This window comes from Brassica napus, chromosome C1, assembly GCF_020379485.1.
Source record: "Brassica napus cultivar Da-Ae chromosome C1, Da-Ae, whole genome shotgun sequence".
Lineage (NCBI taxonomy): Eukaryota > Viridiplantae > Streptophyta > Magnoliopsida > Brassicales > Brassicaceae > Brassica > Brassica napus.
This window is the reverse complement of record NC_063444.1, coordinates 49,323,424-49,339,599: the sequence shown is the minus strand read 5'-3', so window position 1 is coordinate 49,339,599 and position 16,176 is coordinate 49,323,424. Positions and strand designations below refer to the sequence as shown.

The following is a 16,176-nucleotide window of genomic DNA, read 5'->3' as shown; positions in this document are numbered from 1 at the left end:
AAATGTATGTATCTCATATATATTAATCGAGAATCATTAAAAAAAATTGTAATATATAGTTTGTATTGATGTGTCAATTTACTTTATATGACAGTATAAGAATCGAGTTAATAATTTGTAAGTCCAATACTAATTTTCTAGGAAACGTTATATTAACCCAAACATACGAACATATCTATAATATAATGTTCTCAACTAATTTTAACCGATGCATTGTATAACCGAACGGTAGACTTATAATTTAAACGATTCATCTTCGAACTTAATCACTTCAAACCGAAATCAATGGTTGAAACGTTTCTATTTTACACCTGCCAGAAAAAAACATAAGAATGCTCATTTAGAATTCTTTGTTCAATATATATTACAAAAATTACCTCACATTTGATATTGCATCGCATAGTCAACCTGACCGGCCCCTTCTACCATCAACTCTAGATGGTGCATGCATCACGTATGATATTCCAGATAGTCTTTGCATTCAACTTTGCTTAAATACATAATCCTTAATTTTGTTTCCAAAAGGAAGTGTCTACTCCAGTCATGTTCCATTGCTCATTGCATTATTAATTACCACATTCTCTATCACATCACATCAGTTGGGTTATTTAGGATCGACACTTACTAGAGTTTTAAATTTGTAAATTTGGATCATCATCTCCGAAATCAGTTCCTTAGGATTAGTTGATATGCAAGTATTTCTGTATGAGCTGGTGAGTTCAAATAGTTTTGGAAGTTACGTATATATCTTGACAAAGAGATCAACTCTAGTCTCTAACATATGTCTTATTTTTTCAGATTCTGAACAAATGAATACTTTAAATAATTGGTGTTGATGTTGTTAAAGGGATTTATCTTATTTGTCTGATCTGGTCTCAAAAATCTTATATAAAACACTTCATATAAACACTTAGAGCAGCTCCATTGGTTAGAGACCCTTATGAGCTCTAATGAATAAATTAGTAATTAATTTTATAATTTGAAAAGTTTAGAACTTTGTTAGTGTAATTAATTTTTTCATCCCAAATGGGAAAACCTCATTGAGGTTCTTAATTTTTTTTTTTTTTTTGTAAATTTAGTTATTAGATTTCATAACATAAAAGAAAATCATACATAGGCAAAGAGAAATTGAATTGCAAGGTGTTGGTGTGAGCTTGGTTGTAGATGTAACTGAAAATGGTTGAAGCAGTATTGGAAATCTACTAGCTCATCTGATGATATACATGAGAAAGTAATGTGTGTAAAGCTTTTCTATCCCTTGCCGCTCTTACATCTGCATCCATTTTACAGCAGTTATAACAAATCTACTAGCTCATCTGATGATATACATGAGAAAGTAACGTGTGTAAACCTTTTTTTGTTCTCTCAAGCTCCAAGTAAAGGTATTTAAGCAACACAGCTTTGGTTAACTTCTGGTTTGCCTGCAGAGAAACGTTAAGTTAGAAGGATGGAAATAAAAGGTATACTAATATAGCTAATTTTAGATATGATAGTACCTCAGGTTTGTTCTTAATGTTCTTGGCACGATAGGCATAATCCAAAGTGCTTAAAGTTTCTTCCAAGGAATGAGCAGATGGTGAGATTGTAGCAATGATACAAGTCTTTGTCTTCCCTCCTAGAGAGTCTTGTAAAAGCCTTGTCAGCTCACTATCCCTACAAAGACAAAGATCTACCGTTATACTCCAAGAACACACAAATGTTTTGTAGGACAAGGGCAAGTACCTGTAAGGTATATGGGAAGAATGTTCCACAAGCGCATTGATCACACGCCCCAGCGTAAGCAAGCTCTTGTTAATCTCCCCAGCTTCTCTCGCCCTACCATCCCTCGACCCTGACCGAAAAATATTCTCGGAGCCCGCTAGATCCACAAGGTTAAGCTTCCCACATTTGATCAACTCCTCATCTCCCATAGACTCTTCCTTAATATGCACCGTGATGGTAAAAACAGAATGAGAGCGGCTGCTTCTTTTATTCAACAACGTATCCGCCGTGCGTCTTTTTGATGAGCCTCGTTCGAGAAGAGCGTATATATCGTTAGCACTGTACACAACTTCTTCCTCGAGACCGCGTAGAACCACACAGCCTTTCCCGTCTTCCATCAGAGAAACATGCTTCTTCTGCTTATCGTCAGAAGAAGATCTTGAAGAGTCTTCTTGAGCTAACAGGTCTGTGACTTCTTCGTTGTACAGCTCCAAGAACGTGACTTTCATACTGTAGTCAGCTTTTTGGGACTCGAGAGTTTCGAAAATGTGACGAACAGCTCTTGGAATCACTCCAGCCTCCGGAGGTCAATCCCCTCCCTAGACAACAACAACAACAACAACATAAATGAATCACTCCAGCCTCCGCAAGTAAATCCCCTCCCTCGAAATGCACTTGAATCTCTTCACTTCACTTCGTTTCTCTCCGCCCTCGTGCATATCAAACAGAGCAATCGAGATCATAACTCCACATTCCTCACTAGAACGCAAAACAGAGTATCAACTCCTATATTGAACCATAGGAAAACTCAAATCCACAAATCAAAAAAAAATTAAGAGTTTAAGAGAGAGGTGAAAGCAGTACCATTTCTCAAAATTAAGCGCTTCCATCAGCAGCACGACGAACAGAGAAAGAAGAAGAGAGAAAGAACAACCGACGAAGAAGAGAGAGAGATGGGAATTTTTTTTCCCTTGGATAGCCAATACAAAATGGCCACGTATGGGTTGTTTAGTGATTCTTAAAGTCCCATGTTTAACACCGGTTCTGATCTTTTAATGCATTTTTGATTTACTTTTTTTGTGTTTTTTATAAGAACCACTTTGTTAGAGCCTCCAATGGAGATGGTCTTATACTGAGAACTGTTTGATGTCTTTTCACCTGTTAATTGGTACGTATAAGCATCATCACCTTTTGGTTTGACAAAAAAAAAGATTGAATGCGTGAAATATATCTAATTAAATTCCAAATTAGCTGAACGCCCATAATTATGGATAATCCAAAAATGAGTAATTTTTTGATACTGTGCGGACGAAAATACCCTCATGCTTTATCGAAAACAAGTAACTCTAGATTTACCAGCTAAATATTTACATAACAGGTAACAATCTACATATCAACTAACATATCAGCTAATAATTTCAGTATCATCTAACAATCTATGTATCAAACAAATGTATCGACTAACAAATCATATATCAGTTAATGAAACTATTAACAATTAATTAGTTATCTATCAAATAGCCCCAAAACTATTTGTAACAGCTAACACTTCATGTATCGATTAAGAATCCATTAAAATCTAAATAATAGCAGGTAAGTAATAAAATACCTACTAACGTATATATATCTAAAAGTTGATTGTGAGTCGAAATTAGAAACATTGGAATTTGGGTGAGATAATAAGATTAGCATTATGGATGTCAAAAGAATGAGAATAAAAAAATAAAGATTTGTGTTGAATTAGAAGATGATTTGAAGAATCTATACGAGAGATAAAGAGATTAGAACACATAAAAAAGAAAAAGAAGAGAGATAGAGATAAGAGTATTATAGTCATAAAAAATATTAAAAAGAAACAAGGATATATGACAAATTATATAGGTTTTTACCAATAAAAAAAGCATAATCACCTTTTGAGTTCTGTACCTTTTGCACCATCCACATCTTAGCACGTTTTTTATGCATCCCACTATCCCAGTAATATCTATTGGTCTCACCAACTCTCCAAGGTTCCAATAATATCTATTGGTCTCACCAACTCTCCAAGGTTACTTAATAATAGTTCGTTCGTCTATCCACCCACAGATATACAAAGGCAAAATCTTCCATATTTTACAACTTTCTTATTGTTTATCCTATAATGGAAGCTTCACAAAATCTTAAGACACCCCCAAAGTTCATTAACACACCCGCAAATTTCATGAAGGACGATGATGTGAGCCAAGAATGTAAGAATCTGATCTCTTCTTTACCTACTTCAGACAAAGATTACACGGGGAAAAAACTCTACAACTACCAAGGATCTTGGTTCTATCCCAACACAATCCAAGCAATCCTAAACTTCCAAAAGCATTTCCGAGCACGAGACAGCGATATCATCCTAGCTTCTTTACCCAAATCAGGAACCACCTGGCTCAAGGCTCTTGTATTTGCCGTCGTCCATAGAAACAAGTATGCTCCTAATCTTGTATCCCATCCTCTCCTCTCCGACAATCCCCACAACCTTGTCCGGTTTCTTGAAGTTGATTTATATGTTAAGAATCAGTGTCCTGGCCTCGAAGAGCTTCCTTCGCCTAGGATTTTTGCAACCCACGTGCCTTTTCAAAAGCTTCGTGAATCTCTAAGAGATTCTCCTTGCAAGGTTGTTTACGTGTGTAGGAACATAAAAGATGTGTTGGTCTCTCGTTGGCATTTCAGGAGCAAGATTGTTAGTAACTACTCGCTTGAAGATATGATCAATGAGTATATTAAAGGGGCTTACTTCTGCGGACCGATTGAGGAACAAGTATTGAGCTACTGGAAAGAGAGCTTGGTGAATTCGAATCTGGTACTCTTCATGAGGTATGAAGAAATGATAGAGAAGCCTGTGGCTCAAGTTATGAGGCTCGCTGATTTCTTAGGTTGTTCGTTCTCTGAAGAAGAAAAGCAAAGTGGAATGGTGGAGAAGATCTTGGAACTTTGTAGTCTTGGTAACTTGAGTAACTTGGAAGCTAACAAGATTGGGACATCTACTTGTGGAATCGCTCACCATGCGTTTTTTCGTAAAGGAGGAGTCGGTGACTGGAAGAATCATCTCACCGATGAGATGGCAAGAAAAATTAATGAGATGGTCGAAAAGAAACTAGAAGGTTCAGGGTTGAAGTTTGATTGATCCAAGTTCATAATGATTTTTATATGTTTGATATTCAATAAAATCTTGTTATGGTAAAGATTGTATGAAAGCTAGCTCAAACACAGTTTGGCTATTCTTGGTGTGTTGTTTTTATTCTTAAAGATAATGGAAAAGTTGTGCATTTTTTTTAGAGCAATCCCCGAAAATAACTATGGAGATTTCTAGTTTTGTGACATTTCAAATCTTCAGAAAAAAAGATAGATGCATTTCAATGTAAAGAATTTATAGTGTTTATGTAATAGCAATTTTTTTTTTTTTTTGGGACACCACTTTCATTAAAAACTTAAAGTCTCGGACTACAAGAGTTCATAGATCTACAAACATAAAACCATACAACACAAACGATAGATTTATAGAAACCTCTAAGATAAAGAGACAACGAATTCATAGCAAAGCTTGAATGCGTCAAATTCACGGCAGAGCCGAAAGGTTGAAATTTAATCACATTGAAAAGTGACGTTGATATCCAATCCGCACCTCGGAATATCGTCGAAACGAGATCCGCTGCATCTTCAGGCCCCGAACGGACCACTCCACAAGATAGCAAAACGGTTATAGACTTGGAAATACACCTTCGCACATGGGCAGAAGGGGAAACACTTCTTCGAGAGAAGGCATGTGATGATGATGATGATGGTGATGAGTATGGTGATGAAGATGACAACGAGTCCAGTGAACCCACCGGTAAAAAGACAACTAGTATTTTCTTCAGGAAAGAGAGGTATGACATTGTAAGCATATTGGTTTCGGTAAACAACCCGATGAACCCATCGGAATTCTTTAGCAAACTGGCCAAGTAGACCAGCCTACCCCATAAACAAATGGGCTTTGAAACTATGCTGTGAGACTGAATGAAATTTAGAAGGCTCACCAGGCCCAATCTACAAGCAAATAGGCCCATCTCACAGGCTTGAGCGATGCTGTTCCGTTGACGTTGACAGGAACTCAGGTCGCCGGAAAGGGAGCAGCGACGGTTGAGCGGAACAGATGAGGGGGTGAGTGTTGGTGCTGATCTCTGGTCTTTTGAAATCAATCTAAGTCGCCGCGGAGAGGCTTGTCGGAGCAGATCTCCTCCTCGATGAGACAACAAACAAGCAGACACCATAACTAGCGGGGACGGCAGTAGATCTGAATGGTGCTTCATAGATCTAGGGTTTTGAGATGTGACTACCTCGAAGGTTAAGGCTTTTCCAGCTGTTAAACCAGAGTTGCAGTTGCAGAGCATTGGTGAGTCACGGTGGTTGTGGCCGAAGAGGAAACCGAGAACATAGACCGGGAGCCCCCAGAAAACGGTGAGATCATGTTCTAAAAATAGCAGTAATTAAGAGATTTATAGTAGATTATTGATTAGGGGGGATCTAAACTATTTTCTGAAGTCTACAACATTTTTAAAATAAAATATCTCAAGAAAAGTTATTTCGCTTAAACATGATTAGTTTTTAGAACATTTTTAGAACACTGGTCCTTGTGATTAGTTTGGAATCAACGGAAGCCTCATGTTTAAATCTGGTTTAGATTTAAACATCTTTTTAGCAACTAAGCACTGAAAACTCCCTTCCGGTTAAACAAATTCTAAACTGATTGATAAATGCCGGTTCGGTATGGTAAATTCGCGCTTCGGTACGTAATAAATGATGCTAATTAGTTAGAATAAACCGGCCGAGTCGGTTACTCATTAAGGCGAAAAAAGAAACGGCAAGTAACGGTGACGTCAGCTTAAGAAGTATATTCGTTATACTAATTTAATTTGTTTATTTTTATTTTAACTGCGTGTATCGATCCAAGTCTCTCCTCTCTCTCTGGTTCAACGGGCAAAGTCTGTTTTTTCGAATAAAGTTTCGGTTTTTAACGTTCCCTTCGTCTTCTTGGCGAATTCGTGCATCTATCTCGATGAGCTGCGATTTGAATCCACCTGCTTCTCCTCCAGATGAGGTTTGTTCTTTTGTTCCTGAATCTGATTCTAAGAGTTTTGTTTTCTTCATGTAGTGAAAAAATTGAGTTCACGGGTTTTGTTTTTTAGGTCTGAATTAGGGTTTCTTGTTAATCAGTTTTTTTTTTTTTAATTGAATTATCGAATTTTGTGAGATCTGGGTTGTGTTTGGTGATGGAATTGAGATGGGTCTCTTTTGCAGGAAGTGAAAATGGAGGATGAGTGTGTAGAGAATAAGCAACCAAGGGCTGCTGCTTCTTGCTCCTCTGTATCTGAAGGCAGTGGTGGTAGTAGTAGTTTCCTCAAGTCACCTCCTGCTGTTGCAAGTCCTCCCACAGCATCTCCAACTCATAGGTTCTTTTTGATTCATTGTCTGTCAAAGTTTACAACTTTTAGTCACATGAACTCGTTTGTAAAGTTTCTATATGAGATTAATTTTGGTAAAACTCTTTTTTTGGTTATGTTAGGAGGACGAGTGGCCCTATAAGGAGAGCTAAAGGCGGGTGGACACCGGAAGAGGTTAGTATTGATCAATTTTGACTATATAAAACTTGTTTGGTGGATCACTAGTTCTTGGAGTTGAGATGAGAGCTTTCTTTACTTGTTGCAGGATGAGACATTGAGACAAGCAGTTGGTAAGTTTAATGGCAAGAGCTGGAAGAAAATAGGTAAAATGACTTATCACTTCTTTTTCTTTAGATTCTAGTTCCCTTTGGCAATATTGTTGTCAGTTTTACAACATTCTCAAGAGGTTTGGAGTCTTGTATGAAATTGTTGATCATTTTCTAAAACAATTACAGTGTGTCTATTAGTTCCTTACTCTTGTCTATGTAGTTGTATGAATCGTTCTTATTGTTTGAATTGGTGTATTTTTTTTTTCTTGCAGCTGAGTTTTTCCCCGATAGAACTGAAGTTCAGTGCCTGCACCGTTGGCAGAAAGTTTTGAATCCAGATCTTATCAAGGGACCTTGGACACAACAGGTGCTTTTTATAGTTTTATTTTCTTTTCATTTTTTTTTGTGAATATGAGAGCTTGATAAGTTATTGTTTTTTTTTTTTGCAGGAGGATGAGAAGATCATTGAACTTGTTGAAAAATACGGGCCTGCGAAATGGTCTATTATCTCAGACTCTTTACCAGGTAGAATTGGGAAGCAATGTCGAGAGAGGTAATATCATCATTATATGAGCAAAAAAACATTTTTTAAAAACTATTTTGGAAGTTTCAATGTTGTTTTTGTGATATGTATGAAGGTGGCACAACCATTTGAATCCTGGTATAAACAAGGATGCTTGGACCCCAGAGGAAGAGCTAGCTCTCATGAATGCTCACCGAGTCCACGGAAACAAATGGGCTGAGATTGCTAAGGTCTTACCCGGCAGGTATATAAACCTTTCTTGGTGCATGCTTCAGTGTAGTTAGGCTTAGCTGAAAAGGGTTTTGCTTAAAAAACTTGATGCAGAACCGACAATTCGATAAAGAACCACTGGAACAGTTCACTGAAGAAGAAGTCAGAGTTCCTCTTAGCTAACGGTAGCTTACCACCGGCAGCAGCAACGAACGGTGTTCCATCGTGTTTTCAGAGAAGGGTTTCTGTTTCAGTTGCTCAAACCTCTTGTGGAACTACCCAGATGAACAAGCCCGGTGAAGAAGGAAAAGACCAGTTAAACTCAGAAGTAGCTGCTGCTTCACCAATGGCTGGTTTTGAAGAGTACGTTCGTTCTTCTCAGTTGCCTAAACCAGAGCCATCGCCAGAGAATGGTTATCATCTTAACAACAAGAAGCCTCAATCAGAGGATCATCACATGGCGTCAGAAGCGGATAAGCAGCGGATGTATGGGTATGAATGTGGTTGCAGCCCAAGCGCATCGTCACCTGTTATCTTCTTCACTCCACCACCGCCTAGTAGAGAAGAGTACAGTAGTAACGGTTCAGCTCCAAGGAGTCCTGAGTCTTTCTTGAGAGAAGCTGCTAGAACATTCCCAAACACCCCTTCTATATTCAGGAAAAGACGACGCAAGGTCGTTGTTGTTCCGGATAACAACAAAACAGATGAAGAAGAAGCTGCTAAAGAGGTTGTTGATGAAAAGGTGAATGGTATTGACTGTGAAGAGAAGGAGAACAGTGGATCAAATGCTTACAACTTATCTCCTCCGTACCGGATAAGATCCAAAAGAACAGCTGTTTTTAAGTCAAGACAGCTTGAGTTCATCTCTCCAGAGGAAGACAAGGTTGATGATGAAACCAAATCATCTGAGAAAGATAAGTTGCTTGATGGTGGAGATTCTCAACTCTCAGGCCAAGAAAAATGAGATGATCTCCCTTACACGTTGAATATTTTTTGTTGGTTATTTTTATAATCCTTTTTTGGGGGGATAACGTTGAAGCTGTGCTTAATTAACACCTCACATGAGTTAGGTTCAGGTTAATAATACCCAAAAAAAAAAATGTAATATGTTGTAACAAAGATTCATATCAGTTTCAGTCATATATATATATATATTCCTCTCTTTTCCTGCAACTTTTTCCATACCATACTAATTGTTTAGCATTGACAAGTTGTGACTAAATATTTGAGAATGAAGTTTTATATAAACAGAGGAAAGATTACAAGAGGCTCTCTAGTTCTGAAAATATTAGCAAATTAAGAATCAAGAACGTAAAGACACAGTCCTATGCGGATCCAAAATTACACAAACTTGTAAGCATTAGTTGAACAGACTCATAAAGTCAGGATTCTCAAGGGCTGCCGCTATACGCTCTTTATCTCCCAATCGTTTATTGACTGCATTTTTAAGAGCAATTTGAGAGTCAGACCATAACTTTTATTTTCAACTCCAAACGTAAACTGTTTCAAACAACAAGTCTTAAAGTTTGTACCTGAAGCCTCTGTTGCATGACTCCCTGGTGCTACTCTTACATCAACCTAACCAAAACATGCCGAAAAATTAATCACTTAACCATATAAGATTCTGATCACTCTTGAGAAACATATTAAACCCTTGTACTTGTACCTTGAATCGAGCAGGAAGGCTTTTTAGAAGTTTTGCGTAGATGCAAACACCAATTAAGTTTGGCAAGTGACAATGTGGAACAGTTGGTCTGAATGTAATTCTGTAAATAAAAATGGCATAGTTTAGCATCTTGTACTAAAGAAAAACGGGTTAAAATCTCACTACTCTTGCTTTTTTTATACCTAACATAACTCTTGTCATCATCAACTTCAACTGATTCTTCTGTAACTACACGGAGATCTTCCAGAGACTGCATAGGATACTCTGGATCTTTGATATCTTTTATATGATTTGTAGATTGTTAAGAGAAAAAAAAGAAGTTGATCCTATAATAAAGATAATGATGAGAATATGCAATTTGTTACGGATTATAAGAAAAATTAGAGGATATCAAAAATCTCGAGCTGGTCTATTGGTTCTCTTGAGAACTCATCGGTGTTGCTTCGATCAGTACGAAGACGTTGTTGTTTCTTCAGATAGACAACTGGATTCTCATTACTTAATCCAGAGTCCATCTTTTCTCTCTTCAACACAGAAACCCTAAAGACCAGTAGTCACAATCACAGACAAAACGATGTTGCTCAAACAAATTGGTAGAAGATAGTATATTATTAGTTTATTACCCAACAAGAGCTTTTTGACGTTTTGACCTAATCGGACTAACAAGCCCAATAAAATATCAGCCTTAATCTCTAATTTTTTTTTGGCATTTTATATAGATTGAGGCTTCTATATTATGGGGGAAAAATTACAAAAATTCTTAAGAAATTTTAATATCCGACCATCGGACCCATATAGTAGTTTCCTAAAATGAGGTTTAAGCCATGATGTTAAATAATAGTGCAAATGGGATAAAGAAATATGCCAAAAATCTAAAGATGAAGAGAGAATTAAAAACATTTTTAGGTTTATATTATTAGTTGAGTATTATTATATATACAAACTGACTCAACAACTATGGTCACATATGGCAGAGACATCTAAGAACAACGTAAACACAAACGAAGAACATTATGGGCTTAAAGGACAAGGCTGCAGCCATTTTTAGCATTACACATAAAAGCTGAGCTAATACAATTCGGCAGGGCTATATTATTGCTTAAATTGAGACTCTGATTATCTCTGCCTTCTTGAAAAAGGTTTTTTTATTCATTTACAGGTGCAAGGGTCACACTTGCAGTCAGATCCACACTTGCATGCATCGTTCTCTGCGTTACCCTCGCCGGAAGCCTCGTACTGGTTCTTCATCACTGGTGCAACGCCAAAGACAAACGCCTCAGTTGTGGCCTTCTCGCCGGAAAAGCCCAAGTCCGGGTACATTTTGCAGCTGCAGCAACCCAACAATCACGTCAAGTTTCAATGAAAACAAAGATCATTAATTAACAAAAAAAATGTTTCCTAAATATTTTCGGATGATATATGGATTCAGAAATTTTCTAGCTTTCTTTTCTTACAAATATCTCAAAAAAGAAATTTTTTTTGAGAAACCAATCAACATAATGAGAGACAGAGAGACAAAACACTAGCGGATTCAACGTTACGGAAAAAAAAACTCAAGAATTACCCTCCGCATCCTAACAAAAAGTTTCAATGAAAACAAAGATCATTAATTAACAAAAAAGATGTTTCCTAAATATTTTCGGATGATCTATGGATTCAGAAATTTTCTAGCCTTCTTTTCTTACAAATATCTCAAAAAAGGAATTTTTTTTGAGAAACTAATCAACATAATCAGAGACAAAATACGTAGCGGATTCAACGTCACGGGAAAAAAGCTCAAGAATTACCCTCTGCATCCTACCAAAAAGTTTCAATGAAAACAAAGATCATTAATTAACAAAAAAGATGTTTCCTACATATTTTCGGATGATCTATGGATTCAAAAAATTTCTAGCCTTTTTTTCTTACAAATATCTCAAAAAAGGAATTTTTTTTGAGAAACCAATTATCAACATAATCAGAGATAAAACACGTAGCGGATTCAACGTTACGGAAAAAAACTCAAGAATTATCCTCCGCATCCTAACAAAAAGTTTCACTGAAAACAAAGATCATTAATTAACAAAAAGATGTTTCCTAAATATTTTCGGATGATCTATATATGGATTCAGAAATTTTCTAGCCTTCTTTTCTTATAAATATCTCAAAAAAGAAATTTTTTTTGAGAAACCAATCAACATAATCAGAGACAAAACACGTAGCGGATTCAACGTTACGGAAGAAAAGCTCAAGAATTACCCTCTTCATCCTAACAAAAAGTTTCAATGAAAACAATGATCATTAATTAACAAAAAAGATGTTTCCTAAATACTTTCGGATGATCTATGGATTCAGAAATTTTCTAGCATTCTTTTCTTAATATCTCTTTTCTTTTTTTTTGAAAAGAATTTTTTTGAGAAACCAATCAACATAATCAGATACAAAACACATAGCGCATTCAATGTTACGGAAAAAAACTCAAAAATTACCCTCCGCATCCGCTGCCGCATTTGCAGCCGGATCCACAACCACAGTTTCCTCCGCAGCAAGACATTTTCAAGAGAAAATTCAAACAAATCTCAGAAAAGTATTAACAAAATCGATCGATGGGAGATTATCAGAAAATGAATTTGATGATAGATGAAGCTCCCAAATTTATAGGCTAAATGAGAGAATATTGACCATGCACGTGTCGCAATTTTTCTCCGCTCTTATCTTCCATGCAACGTAGATTGATTCTCGTACGTCCGTTTGATTATTGTCGGGTCAACAATTGTGGAGCGTGTTTGTTTCCGGAACGTCCTAGAGCGTGCCGCAGTTACGTGTGTCACAATCAACACCGTTCTGATTTACACCGCATTACATGCAGATCTAAATCTACGGATAACGGTTTAGACCGGTTCAAACCAAATCAGACATCTCTATTTGACTATGTTTAGGAGTAGATGGGAAACGAATAAACCAGCTGGTTACATACTCCCATAACACTGGAGGAACTTCTTTACACAACAACCAACCTCGTTACAATACATAACGACCGCAATAATATATAAATATGCCAATATGGATTGTTGACATTGTAATAATGTCTCACTAATCAACTTAATTAGAATACAAAGCTTTCTCTAGGACTCAACCGGATCAAGAATTCAATGAAATGGCTGCTCCTTGATGAAGAAATACAGAAGCAGAGGGGATGGTCAGCGCAGCTATAAGGCAAGTTCAGGTGAAATTCATGTTGTAACAATAAGGGTTGCACGGGTAAGGACGGTCAATTAGCTTCACCGGTTTGCGGTTGAAGTACCAGTCACCTACAGACTCCGCAATTGTCTGTTCCAACAACAAAACAGAACAGAGACCAACGGGATCAGTTCACTTGTAAGAAGGAAAAAGCAACCAATTGCGTGTCAAAATGCCTTGACCTTATTTTTAATTCTTGTCGAGGTTGGGGAGTGCCACATCACTGGCTTAAGCATCTGGGAATGAGAGTAGCAAGAATCTATGAACATCCCACCAGCTTTGTTCTGGTGAAACTTCCCAATGGCATCCATTAGAGAGCTGCGAAAACCTGCAGGTCAGATATGGATTTATACAACTAACCCTTTAAGAAAGTAAATATTAGGAGAATCTTTTTCAAGAATAATAGGATCCAAGGGACTAGAATAGATCATATCTTTGATATAGGCCAAAGGTATATTAAACTAAAGCTAATATGCAAGGGACTAAAACAGATCACATCTACTGATTGTACTTAGATATTTTATGATAATTCTGGCTTAGTGTCATTAACCTTGACCAAGGAGTGGAGTTAATTACCATGTAGAACTTTCATCTGTTCAGCATCACATTCTTTAATATTGAGTCTACACTTTGCCCAACTTTTATCTAGATTAGCAGAAGCTGGTACCAAGACATGTTGAATCTGAATATGTGTTTGGTATTAGTAACACAATAAATATAAATTGCAGTAAAAGCAAGCAAGAAATATGTGCTTGGTGTTAGTAACACAAAAAATATAAAATGCAGTAAAAGCAAGTGGAAACTGTAGAAAAGTTCAGAGTTGTAATGTTTGGCTTAGTAACTCTAACCTGCCAATAATCATAAGCTGCGTTGACAAGAAAGACTGGTGTTCTTATGTTGTTAACGAATTCTTGAGGAAACATACACTGCAAACCATAATATGTAAAAAAGTCTCAATACTAATTATAATCAGGAAAGAAAGATATTAACAAGGTAAAAGATAAAACTTACCTTGGATGGCTCCGTTCTGGCTGCACATTTCTGATCCAAGCTCTTATCTAATCCCTAATTTGAATCAACCATGCAAACAAGAAAGGCCATGATATGTTCTTGTTCATTTCGATGAAAAAGTCAAGAAAATATCCCAAAATGTATGGTCTCGATTAATATACCTGCAGTTTAACAACGTCATGATAGAAAGATCTCATGGTAGGGTTTCCAAGGACATCAGGCCTAAAAAAGAAGGATAATAGCTTTACTTAGAGACTTAGAGGCAGTGTTAAGCTGATTTCACTTTCACATTAGCTTTCTAGCTCTGTGGAGTATAGTCTCCATAGAATTCTAGAAAAGTCTTACAGGTTTTGCTTCTTTAAACCAGCTTAGACCCAAAGAACTTAACAAAAGAGCAAGACTCTGTAAAGTTTCTTATGAGTGGGAAACATACACGTTAAGAAAGAAGCCTCCGTCAGAAACACACTTGACAAATGCATCTTTTGGCAGATGGTCTCTAAAGTAGTCACAATGTATAAGAGATGCCAAGCCACCAGCAGAACATCCTGTAAGTATGCCCTACATTTGTGTTTAAGAAACAAAGGAAGTATTAACACAATATAAGATCAAGAGGACCTTCATGGCCACCAATATATACCAATATAAGAACAAGAGGACTCTGCTGCTACCTGTTTCGCATTAGACATGCCCATTGACAACAGTTCATCAATAATCGCCTCCCAAATAAGCTGCCCCCGGAAGAAAAGACGTGTTTCGTTCTGAGAAGAGATGGGGAAACATGAAACTAATTAAGGATCTTTTCTCGTTGTCGATACACAAAGGCTCAGCCATATTATTACCTTGAGTTCAGCTTCAGGACGTCCAGAAAAAGAAGCACCATCACAGTAACGTACCTTAACTCTGTTCCAGTTAAAGAAATCTACAACACCAAAGACGACTATATATTGATTCAAAACTGAACATATCTCACAAAGACAATACATAGATATCTCCTACCAGGGTTTTGAGATGGGTCACTGCTTAAAACACCTTGAAAAGACACTTCATGTTCAAAGTATTTGGAAGAGCCTAACCTAGTCATTGCTCGAGCAGAACATGACGCTATTGTATTGCACCAGCTTCCACCCTTTTTAATACATTTCACTCAAATATATTCTATTTTTTTCCCAAGTAAAAAAAAAAAAAGGGGGTTCCAAGTACAGTTACATTCAAAAATCAACAAACACAAGATTACCTCAAGATGAATAAGCCAGCTTTTGGTGCCAGATCCTGAACCCTTACTAAAGTGGTAACCAGGCAAGCTTCCATCCAAGCAAACTGCAAACGTAACATAACGTTCAATAACAAAAACTCTGATAATAATAGTAGGAGGCAGCTGGTGACATTACATGCTCCTCTCTCTTTAGCTTTACTAGACAGCTTGAGTTTGACCAGATCAGGTGGGGATGTGATGGGAGGATGATAATGGTCAACGGAAGGGACAGAGTCTGACGTGAGGTATAAGAAGAAAGAGAGGGAGAACACGATCAATAGAAGTCCGAGGGAAGCCACAATCCAATTGCTCTTAGCCCATTTCCTGTATCGAAGCAGAGAGCTAAACGTGGAAATCGCCATTGAAGAGGGGAAAGACAGAAATAACTCTGTTTTATAACATTCGAGGGTCCCACTATGAGTAGGCACCAATCATATTCCTAACAGCTTAAAACCAACTTACGTTGACCAAAATTAAATAGAAAACCAAACCAATTTAAAGACGGGTTTGGCAAACCGGTTTGAATCAATTTAGGGGATTTTGTGTACAATTTTGAAATCTCAAGCTGTGTTTGCATGTTCATAACTTTGTTTCTTGAATCTGCTCAAGATCAAAAGATCGATCATTAGTGTTTGTTATAGTTTATACATCTATTGCTATGAGTTTGTGAAGTAACATCATCATGGTTTCATTAATTTTACAGGATCTAACATTAGTTGCTGAAGTTATGATTTACTCACTCTGTTATTTAATATTACATATTTTAGGAAAAAAATTTGTTTTAAAAAGATTCATTTTTTACATTTTCAAGACATGTTTTACACTTACTGAATTGTTATTGGCTTAAAATTATGAAACAAAAATAAACATAAAAAAAT

General features: G+C 36.8%; 6 protein-coding genes across 7 annotated transcripts; 2 read left to right on the top strand and 4 right to left on the bottom strand.

Moving 5' to 3' along the window:
• Window positions 1–1,143: 1,143 nt before the first annotated feature.
• Window positions 1,144–2,635, bottom strand: LOC125580394 (kinesin-like protein KIN-5B). Of its 2 annotated transcripts, XM_048744789.1 has the most exons (5): window positions 1,974–2,635; window positions 1,723–1,793; window positions 1,497–1,653; window positions 1,352–1,421; window positions 1,144–1,273 (listed from the first exon to the last, which is right to left on the bottom strand). In XM_048744789.1, exons 1-5 carry the CDS (start codon window positions 2,208–2,210, stop codon window positions 1,203–1,205), a joined length of 606 nt encoding a protein of 201 aa, XP_048600746.1. In that variant the 5' UTR covers window positions 2,211–2,635; the 3' UTR covers window positions 1,144–1,202. The 2 variants fall into 2 exon arrangements, with proteins under 2 accessions (XP_048600746.1, XP_048600745.1); XM_048744788.1 differs by having other exon boundaries at window positions 1,723–2,634.
• A 1,092-nt stretch (window positions 2,636–3,727) lies between these two features.
• Window positions 3,728–5,003, top strand: LOC106427963 (cytosolic sulfotransferase 11-like). The gene has a single exon (XM_013868685.3). It carries the CDS (start codon window positions 3,842–3,844, stop codon window positions 4,850–4,852), a length of 1,011 nt encoding a protein of 336 aa, XP_013724139.2. The 5' UTR covers window positions 3,728–3,841; the 3' UTR covers window positions 4,853–5,003.
• A 1,624-nt stretch (window positions 5,004–6,627) lies between these two features.
• LOC125580389 (transcription factor MYB3R-3-like) lies at window positions 6,628–9,312 on the top strand. The gene is made up of 8 exons (XM_048744783.1): window positions 6,628–6,805; window positions 7,006–7,157; window positions 7,271–7,322; window positions 7,414–7,471; window positions 7,690–7,784; window positions 7,867–7,970; window positions 8,056–8,184; window positions 8,265–9,312. The coding sequence occupies exons 1-8, from the start codon at window positions 6,764–6,766 to the stop codon at window positions 9,112–9,114; spliced, it is 1,482 nt and encodes a 493-aa protein (XP_048600740.1). The 5' UTR covers window positions 6,628–6,763; the 3' UTR covers window positions 9,115–9,312.
• Window positions 9,313–9,337: 25 nt separating this feature from the next.
• On the bottom strand, window positions 9,338–10,554 carry LOC125580391 (protein AE7-like 2). Its single transcript, XM_048744786.1, has 4 exons — window positions 9,999–10,554; window positions 9,817–9,916; window positions 9,683–9,728; window positions 9,338–9,587 (listed from the first exon to the last, which is right to left on the bottom strand). Exons 1-4 carry the CDS (start codon window positions 10,070–10,072, stop codon window positions 9,511–9,513), a joined length of 297 nt encoding a protein of 98 aa, XP_048600743.1. The 5' UTR covers window positions 10,073–10,554; the 3' UTR covers window positions 9,338–9,510.
• Window positions 10,555–10,701: 147 nt separating this feature from the next.
• LOC125580392 (metallothionein-like protein type 2, MT2-18) lies at window positions 10,702–12,533 on the bottom strand. Its single transcript, XM_048744787.1, has 2 exons — window positions 12,285–12,533; window positions 10,702–11,143 (listed from the first exon to the last, which is right to left on the bottom strand). Exons 1-2 carry the CDS (start codon window positions 12,347–12,349, stop codon window positions 10,966–10,968), a joined length of 243 nt encoding a protein of 80 aa, XP_048600744.1. The 5' UTR covers window positions 12,350–12,533; the 3' UTR covers window positions 10,702–10,965.
• A 214-nt stretch (window positions 12,534–12,747) lies between these two features.
• LOC125580390 (pectin acetylesterase 5-like) lies at window positions 12,748–15,980 on the bottom strand. The gene is made up of 12 exons (XM_048744784.1): window positions 15,435–15,980; window positions 15,281–15,363; window positions 15,043–15,172; window positions 14,886–14,965; window positions 14,715–14,804; window positions 14,480–14,604; window positions 14,208–14,268; window positions 14,047–14,100; window positions 13,884–13,961; window positions 13,612–13,717; window positions 13,218–13,363; window positions 12,748–13,125 (listed from the first exon to the last, which is right to left on the bottom strand). The coding sequence occupies exons 1-12, from the start codon at window positions 15,658–15,660 to the stop codon at window positions 13,018–13,020; spliced, it is 1,287 nt and encodes a 428-aa protein (XP_048600741.1). The 5' UTR covers window positions 15,661–15,980; the 3' UTR covers window positions 12,748–13,017.
• Window positions 15,981–16,176: the final 196 nt, after the last annotated feature.

Coding starts and splice junctions, on each gene's coding strand:
- LOC125580392 (XM_048744787.1), bottom strand. CDS start 12,349: ATGTCTTGCTGCGGAGGAAACTGTGGTTGTGGATCCGGCTGCAAATGC. Junction 11,144..12,284: donor TGCGGCAGCGGATGCGGAGG/GTAATTTTTGAG, acceptor GGGTTGCTGCAG/CTGCAAAATGTACCCGGACT.
- LOC125580390 (XM_048744784.1), bottom strand. CDS start 15,660: ATGGCGATTTCCACGTTTAGCTCTCTGCTTCGATACAGGAAATGGGCT. Junction 15,173..15,280: donor GCTGGCTTATTCATCTTGAG/GTAATCTTGTGT, acceptor TGTATTAAAAAG/GGTGGAAGCTGGTGCAATAC. Junction 13,962..14,046: donor CCAGAACGGAGCCATCCAAG/GTAAGTTTTATC, acceptor TATGGTTTGCAG/TGTATGTTTCCTCAAGAATT.
- LOC106427963 (XM_013868685.3), top strand. CDS start 3,842: ATGGAAGCTTCACAAAATCTTAAGACACCCCCAAAGTTCATTAACACA.
- LOC125580389 (XM_048744783.1), top strand. CDS start 6,764: ATGAGCTGCGATTTGAATCCACCTGCTTCTCCTCCAGATGAG. Junction 6,806..7,005: donor CTGCTTCTCCTCCAGATGAG/GTTTGTTCTTTT, acceptor TCTCTTTTGCAG/GAAGTGAAAATGGAGGATGA. Junction 7,158..7,270: donor ACAGCATCTCCAACTCATAG/GTTCTTTTTGAT, acceptor TGGTTATGTTAG/GAGGACGAGTGGCCCTATAA.
- LOC125580394 (XM_048744788.1), bottom strand. CDS start 2,210: ATGAAAGTCACGTTCTTGGAGCTGTACAACGAAGAAGTCACAGACCTG. Junction 1,654..1,722: donor TCTTCCCATATACCTTACAG/GTACTTGCCCTT, acceptor TTGTCTTTGTAG/GGATAGTGAGCTGACAAGGC. Junction 1,422..1,496: donor ACATTAAGAACAAACCTGAG/GTACTATCATAT, acceptor GTTTCTCTGCAG/GCAAACCAGAAGTTAACCAA.
- LOC125580391 (XM_048744786.1), bottom strand. CDS start 10,072: ATGCAGTCTCTGGAAGATCTCCGTGTAGTTACAGAAGAATCAGTTGAA. Junction 9,729..9,816: donor GCCTTCCTGCTCGATTCAAG/GTACAAGTACAA, acceptor TGTTTTGGTTAG/GTTGATGTAAGAGTAGCACC. Junction 9,588..9,682: donor TCATGCAACAGAGGCTTCAG/GTACAAACTTTA, acceptor TTAAAAATGCAG/TCAATAAACGATTGGGAGAT.